The 19115-nt window shown below is 40.9% G+C and overlaps 1 protein-coding gene across 3 annotated transcripts in view; it reads right to left on the reverse strand.

The window, feature by feature from the left end:
- Positions 1 to 2865: 2865 nt before the first annotated feature.
- Positions 2866 to 19115, reverse strand: part of atp8a2 (ATPase phospholipid transporting 8A2) — a 54443-nt gene continuing 38193 nt past the window's right edge. For all 3 annotated transcript variants that reach the window (XM_077554000.1, XM_077553999.1, XM_077553998.1), the window contains 10 exons: positions 17451 to 17525; positions 16931 to 17053; positions 16553 to 16631; positions 15800 to 15861; positions 15538 to 15594; positions 14168 to 14275; positions 9827 to 9915; positions 9652 to 9756; positions 4961 to 5052; positions 2866 to 4830 (listed from right to left, as the gene is read on the reverse strand). In XM_077554000.1, coding sequence (XP_077410126.1) covers positions 4736 to 4830; positions 4961 to 5052; positions 9652 to 9756; positions 9827 to 9915; positions 14168 to 14275; positions 15538 to 15594; positions 15800 to 15861; positions 16553 to 16631; positions 16931 to 17053; positions 17451 to 17525 — 885 coding nt within the window. In that variant the 3' untranslated portion in view covers positions 2866 to 4735. The remainder of the gene's footprint in view (positions 4831 to 4960; positions 5053 to 9651; positions 9757 to 9826; positions 9916 to 14167; positions 14276 to 15537; positions 15595 to 15799; positions 15862 to 16552; positions 16632 to 16930; positions 17054 to 17450; positions 17526 to 19115) is intronic.

Below are 19115 nucleotides of genomic sequence, written 5' to 3' on the forward strand. Positions count from 1 at the left end.
CTTGGTTACTTGCAGGGCAGGCTGTTCCAACTTTTTAAATAGCGCACCCCTTTCAACATCCTGTCAGTGTTAGCGCACCTCTTTTACCACATACGCACCCCGGAAAATTCAAAGCAAAGACTTTTGGAGACTTTCAGAGAAGTATTTCTAAAACAGATTTGGCGCACCCTCCTACCCCAAACTCACTCTCAACTAAAGATTTAGAGCAATCTTTCGCAATTTTTTAAGCTACAAACCACGTTCGACAGCGCAACAGAGTTGGCGCACCCCCTCTACTATCCATACCTCCTTTAAAAAAAGACAAAACAATTTCACACACTTTTAGCACAGTCTAATCCAATTTTTTTAAGATACCCACACTCTTCAACATCCCAAACAACTTGGCGCACCCCCTCTACCATGTACTACGCCTAAATAAAAAAACAAAACACACTTTGAGAGCAGTTTATTCCAAACTTTTAAAGTCATATACCTCCTTGAAGAACTCAACAGAGTTGGCGCACCCCCTATCAGCTATACACACCTGTAGAGAAAAATAAATCTAAGCCTCTTGCAGGGCAGGCTGTTCCAACTTTTTAAATAGCGCACCCCTTTCAACATCCTGTCAGTGTTAGCGCACCACATACGCACCCCGGAAAATTCAAAGCAAATACTTTTGAAGACTTTCAGAGAAGTATTTCTAAAACAGATTTGGCGCACCCTCCTACCCCAAACTCACTCTCAACTAAAGATTTAGAGCAATCTTTCGCATTTTTTAAGCTACAAACCACGTTCGACAGCGCAACAGAGTTGGCGCACCCCCTCTACTATCCATACCTCCTTTAAAAAAAGACAAAACAATTTCACACACTTTTAGCACAGTCTAATCCAATTTTTTTAAGATACCCACACTCTTCAACATCGCAAACAACTTGGCGCACCCCCTCTACCATGTACTACGCCTAAATAAAAAAACAAAACACACTTTGAGAGCAGTTTATTCCAAACTGTTAAAGTCATATACCTCCTTGAAGAACTCAACAGAGTTGGCGCACCACCTCTGCCCTACACACCCCTTAAAAAAATGCATTGTTTTGGATATGTTTAGAGTAGTAGCTTGAAAACGTCTTAAATTGTGCATCACTTTCAACATCCCAACAAGATGGCGCACCCCTTCCTCTATGCACACCCCCTGAAAAAAAAGGTCAAACAAAGCCTTTTGGTACTTTTTTTCGCAAATTCCTTTAAAAAATTTTACAAAAATATTATAATATAATTATATAAAAATTCTTTAAAATCCTGAGAGTTGGCGCACCCCCTCCAAACGAGCCAACCGGCCCGTATGCTGCCCACCCTGACTCTCAGCATCAACAAGCGCTAATAGCGTGTTCACCATTTCGGGTCTTTAATCCCCTCGCAACACTCTATAATGACACATTGGCGGACGGTTCGACCGCCCACAGCGGACGCTGGAAGAAAATTGCTGTCACATCATCAGAAGCGTCCGGCGGGACGGAGAAGAACCAGGAGGGAGGAGGAGGTGCAATTTTGGCAGGCTGCGTACTTACAGTTAAGTAGCGCCGGGAGTGGATGGATTCTCCATATTGCAGCAGCTGCAAGTCCAGGAAGGTGGGCGGGAAAGGCATCTCCACTTGGACACGAGAGATTGGGAGGGGAGCATTTTGGGGGGGGGGGGGGGGGCGTTCATTGATTTGAAAGGTTTGCATAAATTTGACACCCTAAAGCTCAGCAAAAGAGTGGGCAAGAATCATATAAGAGGAAATCAAGTCTATTGTGGTGCAAATGGTTGCTCGGTCCAAAATGGTGACACTGAACATGTTTTTGTTGCTCTGTATATACGTATATTAGGGTCACAATTAAGATCAGGGGGGGAAAAAAATACATAATTTGAGATGCTGTGACCAAGAAAATGTTTTCAAAACTACTTTAAAATCTGTTGTTAGTTTATTTCCTATAGGGAAAAAATTCTTCTACATTTATTTAAATGTCAGTTGTTTCATTGTGGTGACAGTTTGATTATTTTCTACAGTAGTTTCAACAATTAAAAAAAGACAAATACTTATTTTTAATCATTAGGATATTTTTTAAAATGGTTAAAAAAAACGTAGAACATTAAAGATCAGCGGTTAGTTTTTAAGTTTTATGATGGCGACAGTTTGTCATTAGAAATGGGAAAAGGGAAAATGTGTTTTTCTTTAAATATGAAAAATAAGCAATAAAAAGTTTGTAATTCCACATTTTGAACGGAAAATATTTATATATTATATTATATATATATTATATATTTTATGATGGCAATGGTTTCACTAGAAATAATTTTTTTATCATTTTCCAAAGATACATTTCTTCAAAATTTAAAAAAAAGAGTAAAAAAATAAGCAACAACAATTCCAATTCCTATTTTTATTTCAAAAATATTAATTTTTAATAAAAATGTATATGGGATTAAAAAAAAGAAGAAGAGATAAATCAACTGTTATGATGGCGAGGGAATTTTTTACTTTTTTTTACAATAAAAAAAGTAACAATTCTATGTAAGTATAAAAAAAAAGTAAGTGCCAATAATTTAAAAATATTCATTATAAATTTTAATAAAACAATTAATAAATGAGCAAAAAAAATTATGTTTTAGGCTAGCAAGACCCTGGAACTCCTCATTTACCAAATCTGACCAGGTTGTGTGAGAGAGCATTATTTTTGCCCAAAAAGTTTCCATTTGCCGCAGATAAAAATCAATTAAGTGATCACACGGGAACAGAGCAGACACTCACACAAAATGCCGATTGTGAGAGGCGGCCAATCGCGTGACTTCTCTGGGGCCAAAAAGAAGAAGACGCTTCTTACAAATCAGCAGCAGCAGACGCGTTTTGGGATTGATTCGATTTAATGATTAGGACTCGGTCGGACGGACGGACGGACGGACGGGACAATCCGTCCCCTCTCTACAAGCCGTCATTGTCGCATTCCTGAAGCAGGGCGCCGTCCACACAAGACGACACATTCACAAAAAAAAAATGAACAAAAACACAAACAAAATACACAACCAGCAAAAAAATTAAAGAAATCCCTTCTTGTTTCGGATGAATACTAGTGCTGGTTCGGTGGAAGGCCGTTTCAGCATTGATTCAATATCCTACTAGTGCATTGAATTGTCTGTGTACCACAGCGCACTCTGTCCTCGCTAGTAAGACAATTCAGCGCACTAGTAGAACAATTACATGTTACTTGTGAGACAAAACTGTACACTCGTTGACATCTGTGCACTACTAGCGAAGCGCTAGATGTTTACTAGTGCGATTTTATACTCTACACTAGTTGACATCTCTGCGCTACTACTGAAGCGCTAGATGTTTACTCGTGAAATTTTATACCAATGGTAGCAGTTTTCTACTAGTGCACAGTTTTTGCCTCACTAGTAACATGTAGTTGTTCTAGTAGTGTGCACTAGTCATTCTAGTAGTACGCCCTCTAGTCATTTGTGTGCAAAAATGTCACAGTGGGTGTGGCAGGAAAAAATAGTAAGACAGTCGTTTCAGTAGTGCGCACTAGTTGTTCGACTTGTATGCCCTAGTTATTCTACTAGTGCACCATAGTCATTCAAATAGTGCGCCTTAGTTGCGCTACTAGTGCACTTTAATCATTCTACTAGTTCGCCATATAAATTCTACTAGTGCGCCTTAGGTGCGCTACTAGTGCACTTTAATCATTCTACTAGTGAACCCTAGCAATTCTACTGGTGCGCCTTAGTCACTCTATTAGTGTGTTTTAATCTTATAGGGCGCCTTAGTCGTCCTACTAGTGCCTGTTAGTCGTTCCGTTAATGGACCCTAGTAATTTTACTAGTGTGACATAGTCATTGTACTAGTGCGCTTTAATCATTCTACTAGTGTGCTTTGGACATTCTACTAGTGCACAGAAATTTCAAACAATAGTAAAAGGCAGCAGTAAAGGGTCACTACTGAGACAGTCATTCTACTAGTGCAGACTGGCTATTTGTTCTACTAGTGCAGAGGAACGTCATAAAGGGTGGGTTGTGGGAAACTTGCCACTCGTAAGAGTCATTCTACTAGTGCGCCCTTAGTTTGTTGAATTGTCTTAATAGTAAGGACAGATAGCGTACTAGTAAAGTGACAATTCAGCGCACTAGTAGGATATGGAATAAAGAAAATGGCTTGCCATACTAGCTCAAGTAGAACATTCCTTCTCTAGGACTTTTGAGTAAAAAAAAAAAAAGACAGACCAAAAAAAAGTCGAGTAGTGGAGATGGGGAAGATAGGAAGTGAGGCGATAAGGAAGATGGATGCTCCAGTAGTCGTTTGGGGTGGGGGGCAGGAGGTCGGGGGGTGGGCGGGGGTCCGAGCGTTCCGCCTCAGTCGCATCCCCTGTGGTGTTTGGCAGCGCTCGGAATGGAATTCATCCGTGCGTGTTTATTTGGAAGGCCACTCCCCCCCACCCTCCCGGTTCCCTTCTGATGTCGGCATGTGATGACTGAATTGCAGAGGGGGGGTGCGAGGTGGGGGGGGGGGGGTTGCGGGGGTTATGAGACACACACACGTACACATGCACAGGCGGGTACAGTGGAACGCACCAATCAGGCTTCCCGAGCAGTCTCTGACTTAGCGGCGTGTAAAATTGCAGTTTTGGAAAGCGTAGGCCATACGCTTGGAGTCCTGCTGCCGTGGCGGCATCTCGTGGTTGGGGGTGGCTGGGGGTGGGCGTGTCATCAGTTCAGGGGTCAGATGCTGGGCCGCTGGCGGGTGGTGTCGTAGGAGCGCACGACCTGCGATTGGGACACCACGCCGTGCTCCTCCTGGGAGAAGGCGTAGCCGTCTGCGGATGGAGAGTGGGCGGGGAGATGGTGGCGGGGGGGGGGGTCAAGCGGTATGGCGAAGTCGGTAGAGCAGACGTTAGAGGACCGATTATGCCGATGACCAGCGGCAAAAACGCGCGTGGTACTCACGCGTGACGGGCTGCTGCAGCGAGTTGGAGCGTCCGATGCTGGAGGGCGTCTTCCTAAAGACTCTTGTCAGCAGATGGGCACGTTCGTTTAGACTGCGGGGAGACGCCAGAGGACAGGAAGGAGACGTTTCATTTCCAAGGTTAAAAAAAAAAAAAGAAAAGGGGGGGCGGCGAGGGTGGTGGTGTTGGTGAATGGGGGGGGGGGGGGGGGCACACACTTAAGCGCTAACTATTGACTCTACTGGGTCAACATTTATTCTGTTTACAGTTGCAGAAAGCAGGTCGGACAGCTTGGCGCACGATGAGGCGGTTCAACAAGAGCGTCCTTGAGGACCGCAACTGATAAAAATGACAGTTGGCGTCTTTTTTGGGGGGGGGGGTTCAAATATAACGCTAAAGTCGCACAAAAGTTTTTGGGGTGGCAAATCCAGGTCCAGAAAGTAAAAACCCTGCCACAGTTTGGCATTAGCCCCAGGTGCTAGCTAGCTAGCTAGCTCCCCGGGCGCTTGTCTACCTTCTAGGTAACTAGCTAGCCTGCCACAGTTTGGCTTTAGCCCCAGGTGTTAGCTAGCTAGCTCCCTAGCTAGTTCTCCGGGTGCTTGTTTACCTGCTAGGGAACTAGCTAGCCTGCCATAGTTTGGCTTTAGCACCAGGTGCTAGCTAGCTAGCTCCCTAGCTAGTTCTCCGGGTGCTTGTTTACCTTCTAGGTAACTAGCTAGCCTGCCACAGTTTGGCTTTAGCCCCAGGTGTTAGCTAGCTAGCTCCCTAGCTAGTTCTCCGGGCGCTTGTTTACCTGCTAGGGAACTAGCTAGCCTGCCACAGTTTGGCTTTAGCCCCAGGTGTTAGCTAGCTAGCTCCCTAGCTAGTTCTCCGGGTGCTTGTTTACCTGCTAGGGAACTAGCTAGCCTGCCATAGTTTGGCTTTAGCCCCAGGTGCTAGCTAGCTAGCTCTCTAGCTAGTTCTCCGGGTGCTTGTTTACCTGCTAGGGAACTAGCTAGCCTGCCATAGTTTGGCTTTAGCCCCAGGTGCTAGCTAGCTAGCTCCCCAGGTGCTTGTTTACCTGCTAGGGAGCTAGCTAGCACGAAGGGCTAAAGCCAAACTGTGGCAGGGTTTTTTACTTTCTGGACCTGGATTTGCCATCTCTGGTGTCGAATATAATTATTTTTGCACCAGGGACTAGAATCACGTAAAAACTTCAATTTCAATGGACCAGCAAATAAACCTGAATAACCTGACGTCGTACAATTCTGAATTCCTCAAATAAATTCCATGTAAATCCAGCCCAAGAAAGCATCACCTAAAGTTGAAGGTCCTTTGGTCCGAACCATACGGCGCTGTTGAAACGTATCTTTCGTCAAACAAGACGTCCACAGTGGACCTCAACTCGGGCAACCCCCCCCCCCCCCCCCCCCCTTGGTCCCCCCAACTCTCAGAGAAGAAGACTGGACCCTCTGTGTGAAGACCACACGCCGTCATGGCTACTCTCCTCTCCCGTCGAACAAAAACAACGAAGCGCCTCGCTCATATTAACACCCCCTTCGAACGCCTCGTCGTCACGTCGCCGCCGAGGCCGCGAACGTGTCCGCAATGACGTGGATGAATGGAGCTCTATGCGCCAAAAAACAAGGGAGGTTTTCCTGGGAAGGGACGCCTTTCAAGTTTAGGGAAACTAAAAGGTCTTTGGCCAAAGCAAATGATGTCTGTTCAATCGAATAACCTCAAAAGTCGGTGAAAGTTCACTTCAACAAGCTTCAAAGAATTGCTTTGTTTGTTTTTTTGTTACCACTTATCCTAAAAGACACACTTAAAAACGAAAGACTGAATATCTCAAAACAAAGTCATTTGGCGCAATTGTGCATTCCGACCACTAGTGCAGTTAGCTAGCAGGCTAGCACTTGCGACGCCACGAAAATACTTATTTCCTGGATGCCACAATTACCGGTTTGTTTGCTAACGACAGAAAACAGGCAAAAATGCTTAATTATTTATTTATTTTTAAGTTGCTGATGTTTACTATGTAAGACCAAACTGCCAAAATTCAAAATAAATGAATGACTAAATAAATAAATAAATCACTAAAAGTGAAAATAAAAATGTATATAAAAAAAATATAATTTGAAAATTAAATCCAAAAAAATAAACAAATCGTCACCCTCTTTAAAATAATTGCCTAAGTAATTTTTTTGCATTTTTTTTGTGTGCCTAAATCATCTCCTGATGATGCAAATGGTTGATTTTTTGTTTCCTGAAAATTTTGAAAAAAATGACTTCAGCGATTATTTTAAGACGGCATCGAATTGTCTTATTTTGATTTTTTAAATATTTATATATATAATAGTTAGAGCATTTGGACAATTTCCCGTCAGCCCTTCTTTCAGATGTCAATGTTGCAAATGATATGATGTGTCCGAAAATTTCTGGACCATAAGCCGCTACTTTTTTGACAAGACAATTTGCGCCCTCATTATGGAAAAGAAAGTAGCAGGACCCCGTTGCGGTAACATTAAACACCTGCGGCTTATAGTCGGGTGCGGCTTGTATGTGTAACAAACTGGAGTATTACCCAAATTAAGCTAGCGCGGCTTATAGTCAGGTGCGCTTTATAGTCCAGAAATTACTGTATTCGGTTATGAAAATAGTTATCGATTATTTGCTGCACTTCCAAATTCTAGCATCTTTATCAAGATTGATTGAAACCCTCAACAAAAAGCACATGAGCAGCGAAGACGAATCAGACTTTGTCCCAGATGTTGTCAAATTCGGCTTTTTTAAAAAGATGTCTCTTACAAAAACCAAGAGCGCTTCCCTGGGAACGTGAGCCTTTAAAATGATGGAGGAGAAAACTAGCGAGTCTTCGGCCAAAGCAAATGATGTCCGTTGAATAAAAAACATAAAGGATGCGCACCATTTCAACTTCACCCTCCGGGATTCTCCTCCGACCTTTCCACATCTTTTCCCATACTACAAACACAGATCTGCTCTTTTTACAATTTGCCGCCTTGCCGGACGCTATACTGTAACTCCTCTCATTCCGGATGATGAAAGCAAGCTTCCTCGGACCTGATGAAAGCACACCTCCAGCCTCTGGAGGAGGGGAGGGAAGGGGAGGGGAGCGGAGGGAAAGGGGAGGGGCCCGCCCGCTCACAGAAAGCGGCTTGTTTCCGTATAAAGGCGCGTTTGAAGGCAGGGCCGCTAATTGACGTGTAAGTGCAGCAGCAATCGGCGTAGTCGACGTGTTAACGACACACTTTGGGATTCGGGAGCCAAATGCTTCAAACTACTGCTCACTTTCTAGCACCGCTACACAAACTCACACCACACACACAGAATGTGTAGCTTAAGACAAACACACCAGCTCCGTGCAGCAGGTCAAATTGGTCCACCTATGAAGCGTTTTGAATTTTTTTCCAAAAATAAATGAGGGGGGGGGGGGGGAAATGGAAACGATGAGCATGCAAAAAATAAATGAGGGTGAAAGGTCGTTAGAGGTCAGAGTTCACACAGCGGGACAGTTGACACGCGGGAGCTACTACCTCCGTGGCACGCCTTTACGGGACCTCGGCTTTGCCTTTAGTTCTGATGATGATGATGATGATGATGATTACAGTTATAATGAACACATGCTCCGGTTTGCTTGACTTTATAGCAAAACTCAAATTAAAAGGAAACTTAATATAAATACAGTGCATAACTGTATAAAGAAAATAATAAAGGGATTTTTAAATAAATATCTCTAATGTGTGATACTTATAATATACCTGCATTACATGACAATTTCATGCATAAAAATAAGCGAAGTGAATTAATAAAGAGGAGAAGAAAAATCGAAACATCATATAATAAAATCAAATAATGTCCAGTACAAAACATGCACAATATGACAAATAACTTATCACTAAAATGTATCTGTTGAAAATATTAATAACGAAATGATGAAAACTGTAACTAGGGATGGGCCGATACAAGGCATTATTTCAAGACATCGGTACTAAAGAAGGCCATTTTGCAATCGTAAACTAGGAATTACAAATAAGAATAGTAAATTGACATTCATTTTATGCATTTGAAAGAAAAATGCTATATTGGGATACATAGGTTAAAATTATCTATCATATTTTTTTGGGTGGTATCAGTACTTGGTATCGGTGACTACTCAGGAGTTAAGTACAACTGCTGTATCAATCTGAAAAAAACGTATCAAACATCCCTAGTAACAACACAAGAATTATTCTTTTTTAAATCAAATCATACAAACAAATACAGCTAACATGGAAAAAGGTAAATAAATACAATGAACTAACTAAATAAATAAATAAATAATTACAAAATCTTATACGACTAAACTAAAAGAAAATACACAGTAAAGCATAGAATTGAACACAAACTACATCATTAAAAATGATGAAACTACTTCCCGATTCATGGATGACGATTCTGATCAGCTCCATTGTGGTTTTAAATTCGACAAATTCATGTACTAAAAGGAACTGAAAAATGTACATTAATTTTTAATGTATTCACAGTGCACTGTTATCTATATTCTCACCACAATCTAACAACTTCTTATCCTTGAATATTTTGGTGATTTTTGGGAGTGCACCGTGTATCCTATTCTGAAGCGGTATGCAAAACTTGTACGGTGGCCTGATGCGGTCAAAGAAATGACGCGGGAGACCGCCGCGATGCTGGTACCTGCGCCCGCTGGCGTCCCGTAGCACCGCCGCACCCGGGTCCACGGCGCGAGCCTCCAGCTCCTGCACCTCCTCCAGCAGCGTCTTCCTCACGGAGCGACGCATCCTGCCAACAAACATGCTGATTGGTTCAAATATATTCGTGTGTGTCCATCATATTTGTGCAATTTACTTACGCCGCCCAAACGAAATCCTTGAGTAAACAGACGGCGGGCACCAGGAGCAGACCCAACCAGAAGTACCAGCACTGCATCACGCTGGCGGCCTGTCAGGACGACACACAAAACATACATTTTAGTTTTGATGAAATACAAAATACATTTCAATAGCCCAGGAATTTGCTTGAAATGGCTGCTTCAAACCAAAATGGCCGACTTCCTGTTCAATTTCTGGCAAGGGTTCTTGAGACTTTTTCGTGCGTTGTGTCATAATAGACATGTTCACCAAATTTCATGTTGATCGGTGAAACTGGTGTCAGCGGCTATTTTTTTCAAACTTTCTACTCACCCTGGAATTTGCTTGAAATTGGTGATTCAAACCAAAATGGCCGACTTCCTGTTCAATTTATGGCAAGGGTTCTTGAGACTTTTTCGTGCGTTGTGTCATAATAGACATGTTCACCAAATTTCATGTTGATCGGTGAAACTGGTGTCAGCGGCTATTTTTTTCAAACTTTCTACTCACCCTGGAATTTGCTTGAAATTGGTGATTCAAACCAAAATGGCCAACTTCCTGTTCAATTTCTGGCAAGGGTTCTTGAGACTTTTTTGTGCGTTGTATTATAATAGACATGTTCACCAAATTTCATGTTGATCGGTGTAACTGTTGTCAGGAGCAAATTTTTTTCTAACTTTCCACTCACCCTGGAATTTGCTTGAAATGGCTGCTTCAAACCAAAATGGCCGACTTCCTGTTCAATTTCTGGCAAGGGTTCTTGAGACTTTTTTGTGCGTTGTATTATTATAGACATGTTCACCAAATTTCATGTTGATCGGTGAAACTGGTGTCAGGGGCTATTCTTTTTTTTTTAACTCTCTACTCACCCTGGAATTTGCTTGAAATGGCTGACTCAAACCAACATGGCCGACTTCCTGTTCAATTTCTGGCAAGGGTTTCTGAGACTTTTTCGTGCGTCGTGTTATGGTAGACACGTTCACCAAATTATATGTTGATTGGTGAAACTGGTGTCAGGGGCTAATTTTTTTCCGACTTTCTACATGCACGGAAGTTGCTGGAAATGTCAGCTTTGAACCAAAATGGCCGACTTCCTGTTCAAGTCCTGGCGTGAGTCCTTGAGACTTTTGTGTGTGTCTTATTGTCAGCGATACATCCACCCAATATCATGTCAATTGGTGAAACTGGTGTCAATGGCTAATTTTTTAAAAACTTTTCACTTGCGCTGGACTTTGTCTAAAATGGCTGTTCCAAAACAAAATGGCTGACTTTCTGATCGAATTTCTGCATGAGTTCTTCACAAGCCCTGTTATGATAAACATGTCAACCCAATTTTATGCTGATCTACTTTCCACTCAGTGGGCTTTGTGTATCCTTTTTCATGACTAATCCACCAAACGGTCATCCAACTTTTGACGCCAAGCTCCGCCCACATTAGATAATGTGGGCAAATAAAACTTCGCAATATGTCTGTCTGGTTTATCTCCTTCTGATTGGGGCTCATTTGGACGAATTGCCAAGTCGGGGGTTGGTCAAAGCAGCTGTGTTGTAGAACAAACTATGGAGTCCACACAGATAATTTGCTCCCCTCTTGGGAAGGACGGAATGAAGACGCGGAAAATTATGAGGAAATATCTTTGGCAACAGCTGGAATCAGAAATGATAGGAGAGACTCGTCCAACTAGGCTGTTGAGTTATTAGTCACAGTTGGGACACAAATAAAGCATAGACTTGGACTCAAGTTATTCCAACTAATATCGAGATATAAAAATATAAAGACGTAAAAAAATAATAATAATAATAACGTCAAGGATTAGTTGACACGGCAAGAGCGGTTGCGGGGGTCTCATCTGACCATTCCGCAGTCAGACGGAGCAGCTGCTGGGATATTTGAGCGCATTCCGGATCCCTGACACAAATTGAATTAATGGGCTGAGAGGGAGCCCAGCCCCACCAGTCCCTTCCGCCTCACCTCAAGCCCCCTCCCCGACCCCCCCCCCCCCCCCCCGTGCCCCCTGCCCGTCTTTATAATCCCTACAACGACTCTCTCAATCACCCCGCTGTCCCTCCTCAGCAGCAGGAGCAACAGCAGCCCACCCTCTTAAGTCAACACCTCGGCAAAGGGCAGTAAAAGACGTAGGGGGGAGGGGAGGGGGCTCGGGTGGCAAGCGGCAGGTGCGGGACGCCGCACCCCCCCCCCCCTTTTACGCCATTCCCTGGGGGGCACCCGACACGGAACACCCAGGAAGAGAGTCTTGACCAGGAGCCATAGTGGCAACTACTACAGCAAAGTCGAACAATAGCTAAACCCCCCCACCTCCCCCTGTTTAGCTATAATACAACTTAACCCCTTTTCACACTGCACTTAGCAGAGCTAAAGAGTTTTGCATTTGCTAATACCAAGTCCAGATCCGATAAACTAATATTTCTTTGAGGTAAAAAATTGTCTGAATTGTACGAGACATCGGTATGCTTTGAGTACTATTTGAAAGAATTAATAAATAATTTAAAAAAAAACAACAACTTTGTTTTTGTTTTTGGGGGACACGAACAGATTAACAGCATCCCCATTCATTTCAATAGGGAAAGCTGATTTGCGATACTTACTTGGCCCAGCATGTCGGAGGCCATAGGAAAGGTGGGCCAGATGGCCGAGTAGACCTCGAAGAAGACCCTTTTCACACTGCACTTAGCAGAGCAAATTAGTTTGTGTATTTGCTAATACCAAGTCCAGATCTTTTTTTTTATTAGAATAAAGAATTCCAACATGATGCCTTTTTATGGCTATTATTCTTGACTTCAAAAAATTTATAAAATGTAAAAATACGATATTTTTCAACCAATCAACTAAAAAGTTGGTATGCTTCAAGTACTATTTAAAAAAATTAATAAACAATAAATATATTTATATATATTTTTTTTTAGATCACATTTGTTTTTTTTTGTTTTTTGGGGGGGAATGGAACAGATTAACAGCATCCCCATTCATTTCAATAGGGAAACCTGATTTGAGACACTTACCTGGCCCAGCATGTCGGGGGCCATGGGAAAGGTGGGCCAGATGGCCGAGTAGACCTTGAAGAAGACCTTTTTCACACTGCACTTAGCAGAGCAAATTCGTTTTTGTGTGTATTTGCTAATACCAAGTCCAGATGCGATAAATTATTATTATTTTTTTATTAGAATAAAGAATTCCAACATGATGCCTTTTTATGGCTATTATTCTTGACTTCAAAAAATTTATAAAATTTATAAAATGTAAAAATACGATATTTTTCAACCAATCAACTAAAAAGTTGGTATGCTTCAAGTACTATTTAAATTTTTTTATAAACAATAAATATATTTATATATATTTTTTTTTAGATCACATTTGTTTTTTTTTTGTTTTTTGGGGGGGACTGGAACAGATTAACAGCATCCCCATTCATTTCAATAGGGAAACCTGATTTGAGACACTTACCTGGCCCAGCATGTCGGGGGCCATGGGAAAGGTGGGCCAGATGGCCGAGTAGACCTTGAAGAAGACCTTTTTCACACTGCACTTAGCAGAGCAAATTAGTTTTTGTGTGTATTTGCTAATACCAAGTCCAGATCCGATAAATTATTATTATTTTTTATTAGAATAAAGAATTCCAACATGATGCCTTTTTATGGCTATTATTCTTGACTTCAAAAAATTTATAAAATTTATAAAATGTAAAAATACGATATTTTTCAACCAATCAACTAAAAAGTTGGTATGCTTCAATTACTATTTAAATTTTTTTATAAACAATAAATATATTTATCTATATTTTTTTTAGATCACATTTGTTTTTTTTTTGTTTTTTGGGGGGGACTGGAACAGATTAACAGCATCCCCATTCATTTCAATGGGGAAACCTGATTTGAGACACTTACCTGGCCCAGCATGTCGGGGGCCATGGGAAAGGTGGGCCAGATGGCCGAGTAGACCTTGAAGAAGACCTTTTTCACACTGCACTTAGCAGAGCAAATTAGTTTTTGTGTGTATTTGCTAATACCAAGTCCAGATCCGATAAATTATTATTATTTTTTATTAGAATAAAGAATTCCAACATGATGCCTTTTTATGGCTATTATTCTTGACTTCAAAAAATTTATAAAATTTATAAAATGTAAAAATACGATATTTTTCAACCAATCAACTAAAAAGTTGGTATGCTTCAATTACTATTTAAATTTTTTTATAAACAATAAATATATTTATCTATATTTTTTTTAGATCACATTTGTTTTTTTTTTGTTTTTTGGGGGGGACTGGAACAGATTAACAGCATCCCCATTCATTTCAATAGGGAAACCTGATTTGAGACACTTACCTGGCCCAGCATGTCGGGGGCCATGGGAAAGGTGGGCCAGATGGCCGAGTAGACCCCGAAGAAGACCAGCCACAGGAGCATGCTTCCCCACACGGCCAGGTGGGAGAACTGGACAAGAGAATGACGAGGTCAAATAGTGCAAATAGTGGCCTGTCTCAATATAGACGTCCGGGGCCCCCTTGCTCTGTGATGTGCTGCAAGGGGACACGGCGTCAATTCCAGTAATAAAAGCGACCAAAAATGTCTATCTGTGTGTTGTGTTCCCGTTTCCACGGTCAGCTGTTGGCTGGCACGTCGTGTGGAAATGCATCTGGCGTGCCTGCCAAACTTTTAGCAGACCAGCTTCCGTGTTCACGGCGCTAGCAATGCGCGCGTGTCCGCTCACGGCTGTTTAGCCTCAAATGTGTCAAACACCCGATCGGTTCCACATGTATCGTGATACACGAACTGGCCTTATATTCAATTACTAGAGTTGGAGTAAGGTTGTGTGTGACTTTCGCTTTTTAAATAAATTTTATGAAGGGGAAAAAAAAGGCTGATTCTGGTAAAAAGGATAAATATCATTATGAAAAAATGTGAAAAAAAAAGAAGGTCAATTATTCCAAAATAAGAGTCAGATATTAAAATGTGTTTTTTTTGCTTTAAAGGCAAAGTCACAAGTAAAAATCCAGATAAAATACGGTTTTATAAAGAAAAAGAAAAAGAGAAACAAAAATAAAGAAAGAAAAAAAGTACCGCAACAGAGTAAAAAAAAATATGAAAAAAAAAACTATTACAGTACAAGAAAAATTTAATAGGATAAAAATTATTTTAAAAAAAAACCTGGATTTAGATCTTTAGATTTAAGTATTTGTAATATTAAAAAAAACTCATTAATTCTCTTATGATACAAATATTCCCTTGTCATTTTACAACTCTAATCAATGTTTTTTGTTGTTGTTTTTACAACTGTACTCAACTGCACTCTTTAACATTTATACATCTATAATATTTTCATTTGACACTTTTCAGTGTGGCCCTAATAGTCCCAATACAGTTGTTACCATTACTGCTGGATGAATGCCCGGAGAAAATACTCCTTTATATCATAATAACTTTAAATTTTTAAAATGAATCTCCTATTTAATAAATTTAAATAAAATCTGAAACTTGTACTTCTTTTTTTTTTGCAATATATCTAATAAATTAAAATCAAATCAATCGAACTTTAAATCGTCATCATTGCTATATGTATTGTTCCATATAAAAAGTGCCTGGTAAAAACATTTGCAAGTGAAACAGCATTTTTTTCCGGTCACATTTCCTTCCACTTGTTGGCCTTTCAATACGACGATAATTCACATCGGGTGCTTCGTCGGGGTCACGCTTACCCTGGTCCAAGCGGTGGTCTCCATTCCAGCTTTCAGACACACTGTGACGACGACATACTGCAGACAGAACCGTTGACAAATGCTCTTAGATCGCTGGCACGGTACGCGTACAAAAATACCTCAAATGTTCTCCCGGGACGTTAGGGAGGAAAATTTCGATTGTGTGTGTCAGAAGGAGACGGGAAAAGACCCTCCTTCTCGGTCCCCCGGTGAGGAGGCCAATGTCCAACAGATAATGTGCAAAAAAAAAAGGAAAACTCACCGTGTAGACCATGTTTCCAACAAAAAGGTAGTCGTTGCCCTGACCGTTTTTGAAGGGCGAGTCTGTACACACACACACATAAACGCACGTAAACAGGGTGATAATAGTTTGGGAATTTTTAGCATAGTTTTGATTTTGTGTTTTTTAAATTGTGTTCGTTTAATTAAATTTTTAGATCAAGTGTGTTTAATTTAAAAAAAATAATGCTGTTTTTGTTTATTTTTCATTAGTTTTAGTATTAGTGATATATCATTTTTTTCAGAGGTGGCAAATCCAGGTCCAGAAAGTAAAAACCCTGCCACAGTTTGACTTGAGCCCCTAGTGCTAACTAGCTAGCTAGCTCCCTAGCTGATAAACAAGCACCATGGGGGCTAGCTAGGGAGCTAGCTCGCTTGCTCCCTAGCTGGTAAACAAGCGCCATGGGGGCTAGCTAGGGAGCTAGCTAACTAGCACCTGAGAGTGGCTAGCGAGCTAGCACCCATGGTGTTTGTTTACCTGCTAGGGAGCGAGCTAGCTAGCTAGCCATGGTGCTCGTTTATCTGCTAGGGAGCTAGCTAGCTGGCTAGCACTAGGTGCTAAAGCCAAACTGTGGCAGGGGTTTTACTTTCTGGATTTGGCATTTGGGCGTTTTTCAACCAAAACAACGGTGTAATATGGGGAAAAAAATCAAGAAAAATGTCATATATTACGAGAAAAGTCTTACCAAACCAAATATAAATGGGACTAAACTCATGTTCGTGCAGAGACACTCACCGTGTTCTAACATCTTGAGAGGAAACCAAAAGAGAATAATGGAGTGAATCAGTGCGTTGATACAGTGACCCCAGAACACCTGAAAACACACACACGCATTCACATTGAAAAAAACCTCCTGTGCACATACACATGAATATTAAAGACATGTAGGACAGACTGCAGAAAGAAAGACGTCCTTATCCGCCACCTCTGAATCTCCTGAGGGTCGCCATGGAAACGGGCCAGGCCCGCCCCTCTCGAACGCTCTTGTTTACTCGCCGTTGCGCCAAACAAACAGCGCTCGCCAAAACCCCGCGAGACCGCGCCAATGTAGAGCAAGAGAGTGTATGTGTGTGTGTGTGTGTGTGTGTGTGTGTGTTTTGCGTGTGTGCACACCTTGGTGTTGAAGCCCTCGGCATTCTGGGTGATCCGGTAGAGTTGAGGGAATCGCAGCATGTTCTGTTGGCTGCACGGCCGGTCGAAGATGCCCAAAGTGAACGGAGGCAAGGCCGTGAAAATCTGCAAAACAAACACCGCATAATATTAAGAAATGCAATATAAAATGAAATATGTATGTTTTTTCCAAGAAAAATACAGTAAGCCAATTTTTTTCCAACGATTTGTAATTTGAGAAAAAGTTGTTTTTATCTAAACAGGTAGATCTTTCTTCAAGCAAAAAATTGTATTGTTACACGAAAAGGAAAAAAAAGAAGTTTTTTTTTCTTAATAAATTTTTTTTGTTGTTGCATTTTTGAGAAATAAAATATAATCTTTATCAGATTAGAAAAAGATGTAACCTGTCAACATTAAATCGGTGGGAGGCCAAAGGTGTGTTTGGAAAAAGTGTCTGATTCCGCGAGGACAAGAAGCGCCCGCTGATGAGCCGATAAGCCGAGCGGGTTGACGGATTGCTCACCACGTTGTAGAGGCCGATGCACCAGCGCTCGAAGAGGATCTGGCCCGAGAAGCCGTTGACGAAGGCGAACCAAAGCTGATGACAGACACAAAAAAGAAAACGTTTTTTTTCAGGGAAAAGTTTTCTTTTTGAAGAAAAAACCTTGATTTTTCAAGAATTAAGCTATATTTTTCAAAAATCTAATCATATACCGTATATTTTTTTTTAATTTAATAATTGAGGCATATTTTTTAACATTTTCATTTTTTTTAAGAAAATTTGCTTTGCTCAAAAATTTTCATTTTTTTTTCAAGAAAGCATATTTTTTTCAAAAATTAAATATTCTTTTTCAGAAAAAACTTTCAATAATATATATATTTTTAATCGAATAATATTTCTCAATTTATTTTCCAAAAATTGAGCAATGTTTAAAAAAAATCAAGACATTTTTTCAAGGATTGAGCCTATTTTTTCAAAAATGTAGTTATATTCTTTAAAAAAAATTAAATAAAGCCACTTGTTTTTCAAAAATGAAAAAAAGTCAAATTATATTTTTCAAAAAATTTTGTTCAAGAATTAAGCTATAAAAAAAAAAAAAAAAAAGATTGCTTGAAGAATGAAGTCGTATTTCCAGAGGATTTTTTATTTATTTATTTTTGCCCAAGAGAAAGTTGAGAAAAATATGATAAAAAGTATTTGTTTTGATCAACTACCTTTTTGCCACACTATCACAAGAAATGTTTGGTTGTACGGTATTTTGAGGAAAAAGTCTGAGGGAAGGAGTATTGAGTGACGACAGACAAATTTTCTTTTTTTCTTTTCTTTTTTTTTTCATTCATTCACCAGACGACACGCAGCTTGTGTTCCGTTCCGTCCAAGGTGTTGTCTGCCGCTGATGTATGAAGTGTTCGGTGTGATGTCGGACTTCCTGCGGCTCCGCTGTGCCGTCTGGCATCAATCACCGGAACGTGTTGAAAACACACTCGCAAACATCACGGCCAACACCAAGTTTAACCGCACTAACCTCGACGGAAACCCGTGCGCACAGGCAGCACGTAATGCACTATTGTCAGATATTTACAAGATGTTTTTTTTTTTTTTTTTTTTTACCAAGTGGCAACATGAGGGGAAAATATATTTCATCGTCATTCATTTATTCCTATTCTGTTTGACAATAATACTTTTGCCATATTTCTAATTTCATACGCAGCTGTGCCTAAAAAGCAAAGTGCGGAGAGTCTCTGTCACCCAACCACAGTCAATTAACAACATCATTTTTATAATACAAAATAACTCGATTTTTCTTTGGCAAAGGCGCCATGTTTTTTCACACATGGGGATACGCGCGCAGTCGACTGCCATGAGGAACTGCACCTGCTGGCATCCCTTAATGTCCGCCAGACAGGGGGGGGGTTTGGCGGAAGGGGGTCGGGCCCCCTCTCTCCTAACAGACAGGCAAGGGCAGCTGACCTCGCACACAAAGCTTAGAGCCTAAAATGGGGAGGGAAACCATTTTTTTCCCCTCCAGATAAAGTACACGTATTTACATTAAAGTACTCATTGACATCGAGTACCGATGATGTAATGTTGTGCAATTGTGATGAAAATGTGTTGGCTATTAACAGTCCTCGATAGTCATGTTTGTTTTGCAGTTTAAACTGGATTTTGTCCCCAAAGCAGGCCTCC

The sequence above is a fragment of the Vanacampus margaritifer genome, chromosome 20, assembly GCF_051991255.1.
Source record: "Vanacampus margaritifer isolate UIUO_Vmar chromosome 20, RoL_Vmar_1.0, whole genome shotgun sequence".
In the NCBI taxonomy this organism is placed as follows: Eukaryota; Metazoa; Chordata; class Actinopteri; order Syngnathiformes; family Syngnathidae; genus Vanacampus; species Vanacampus margaritifer.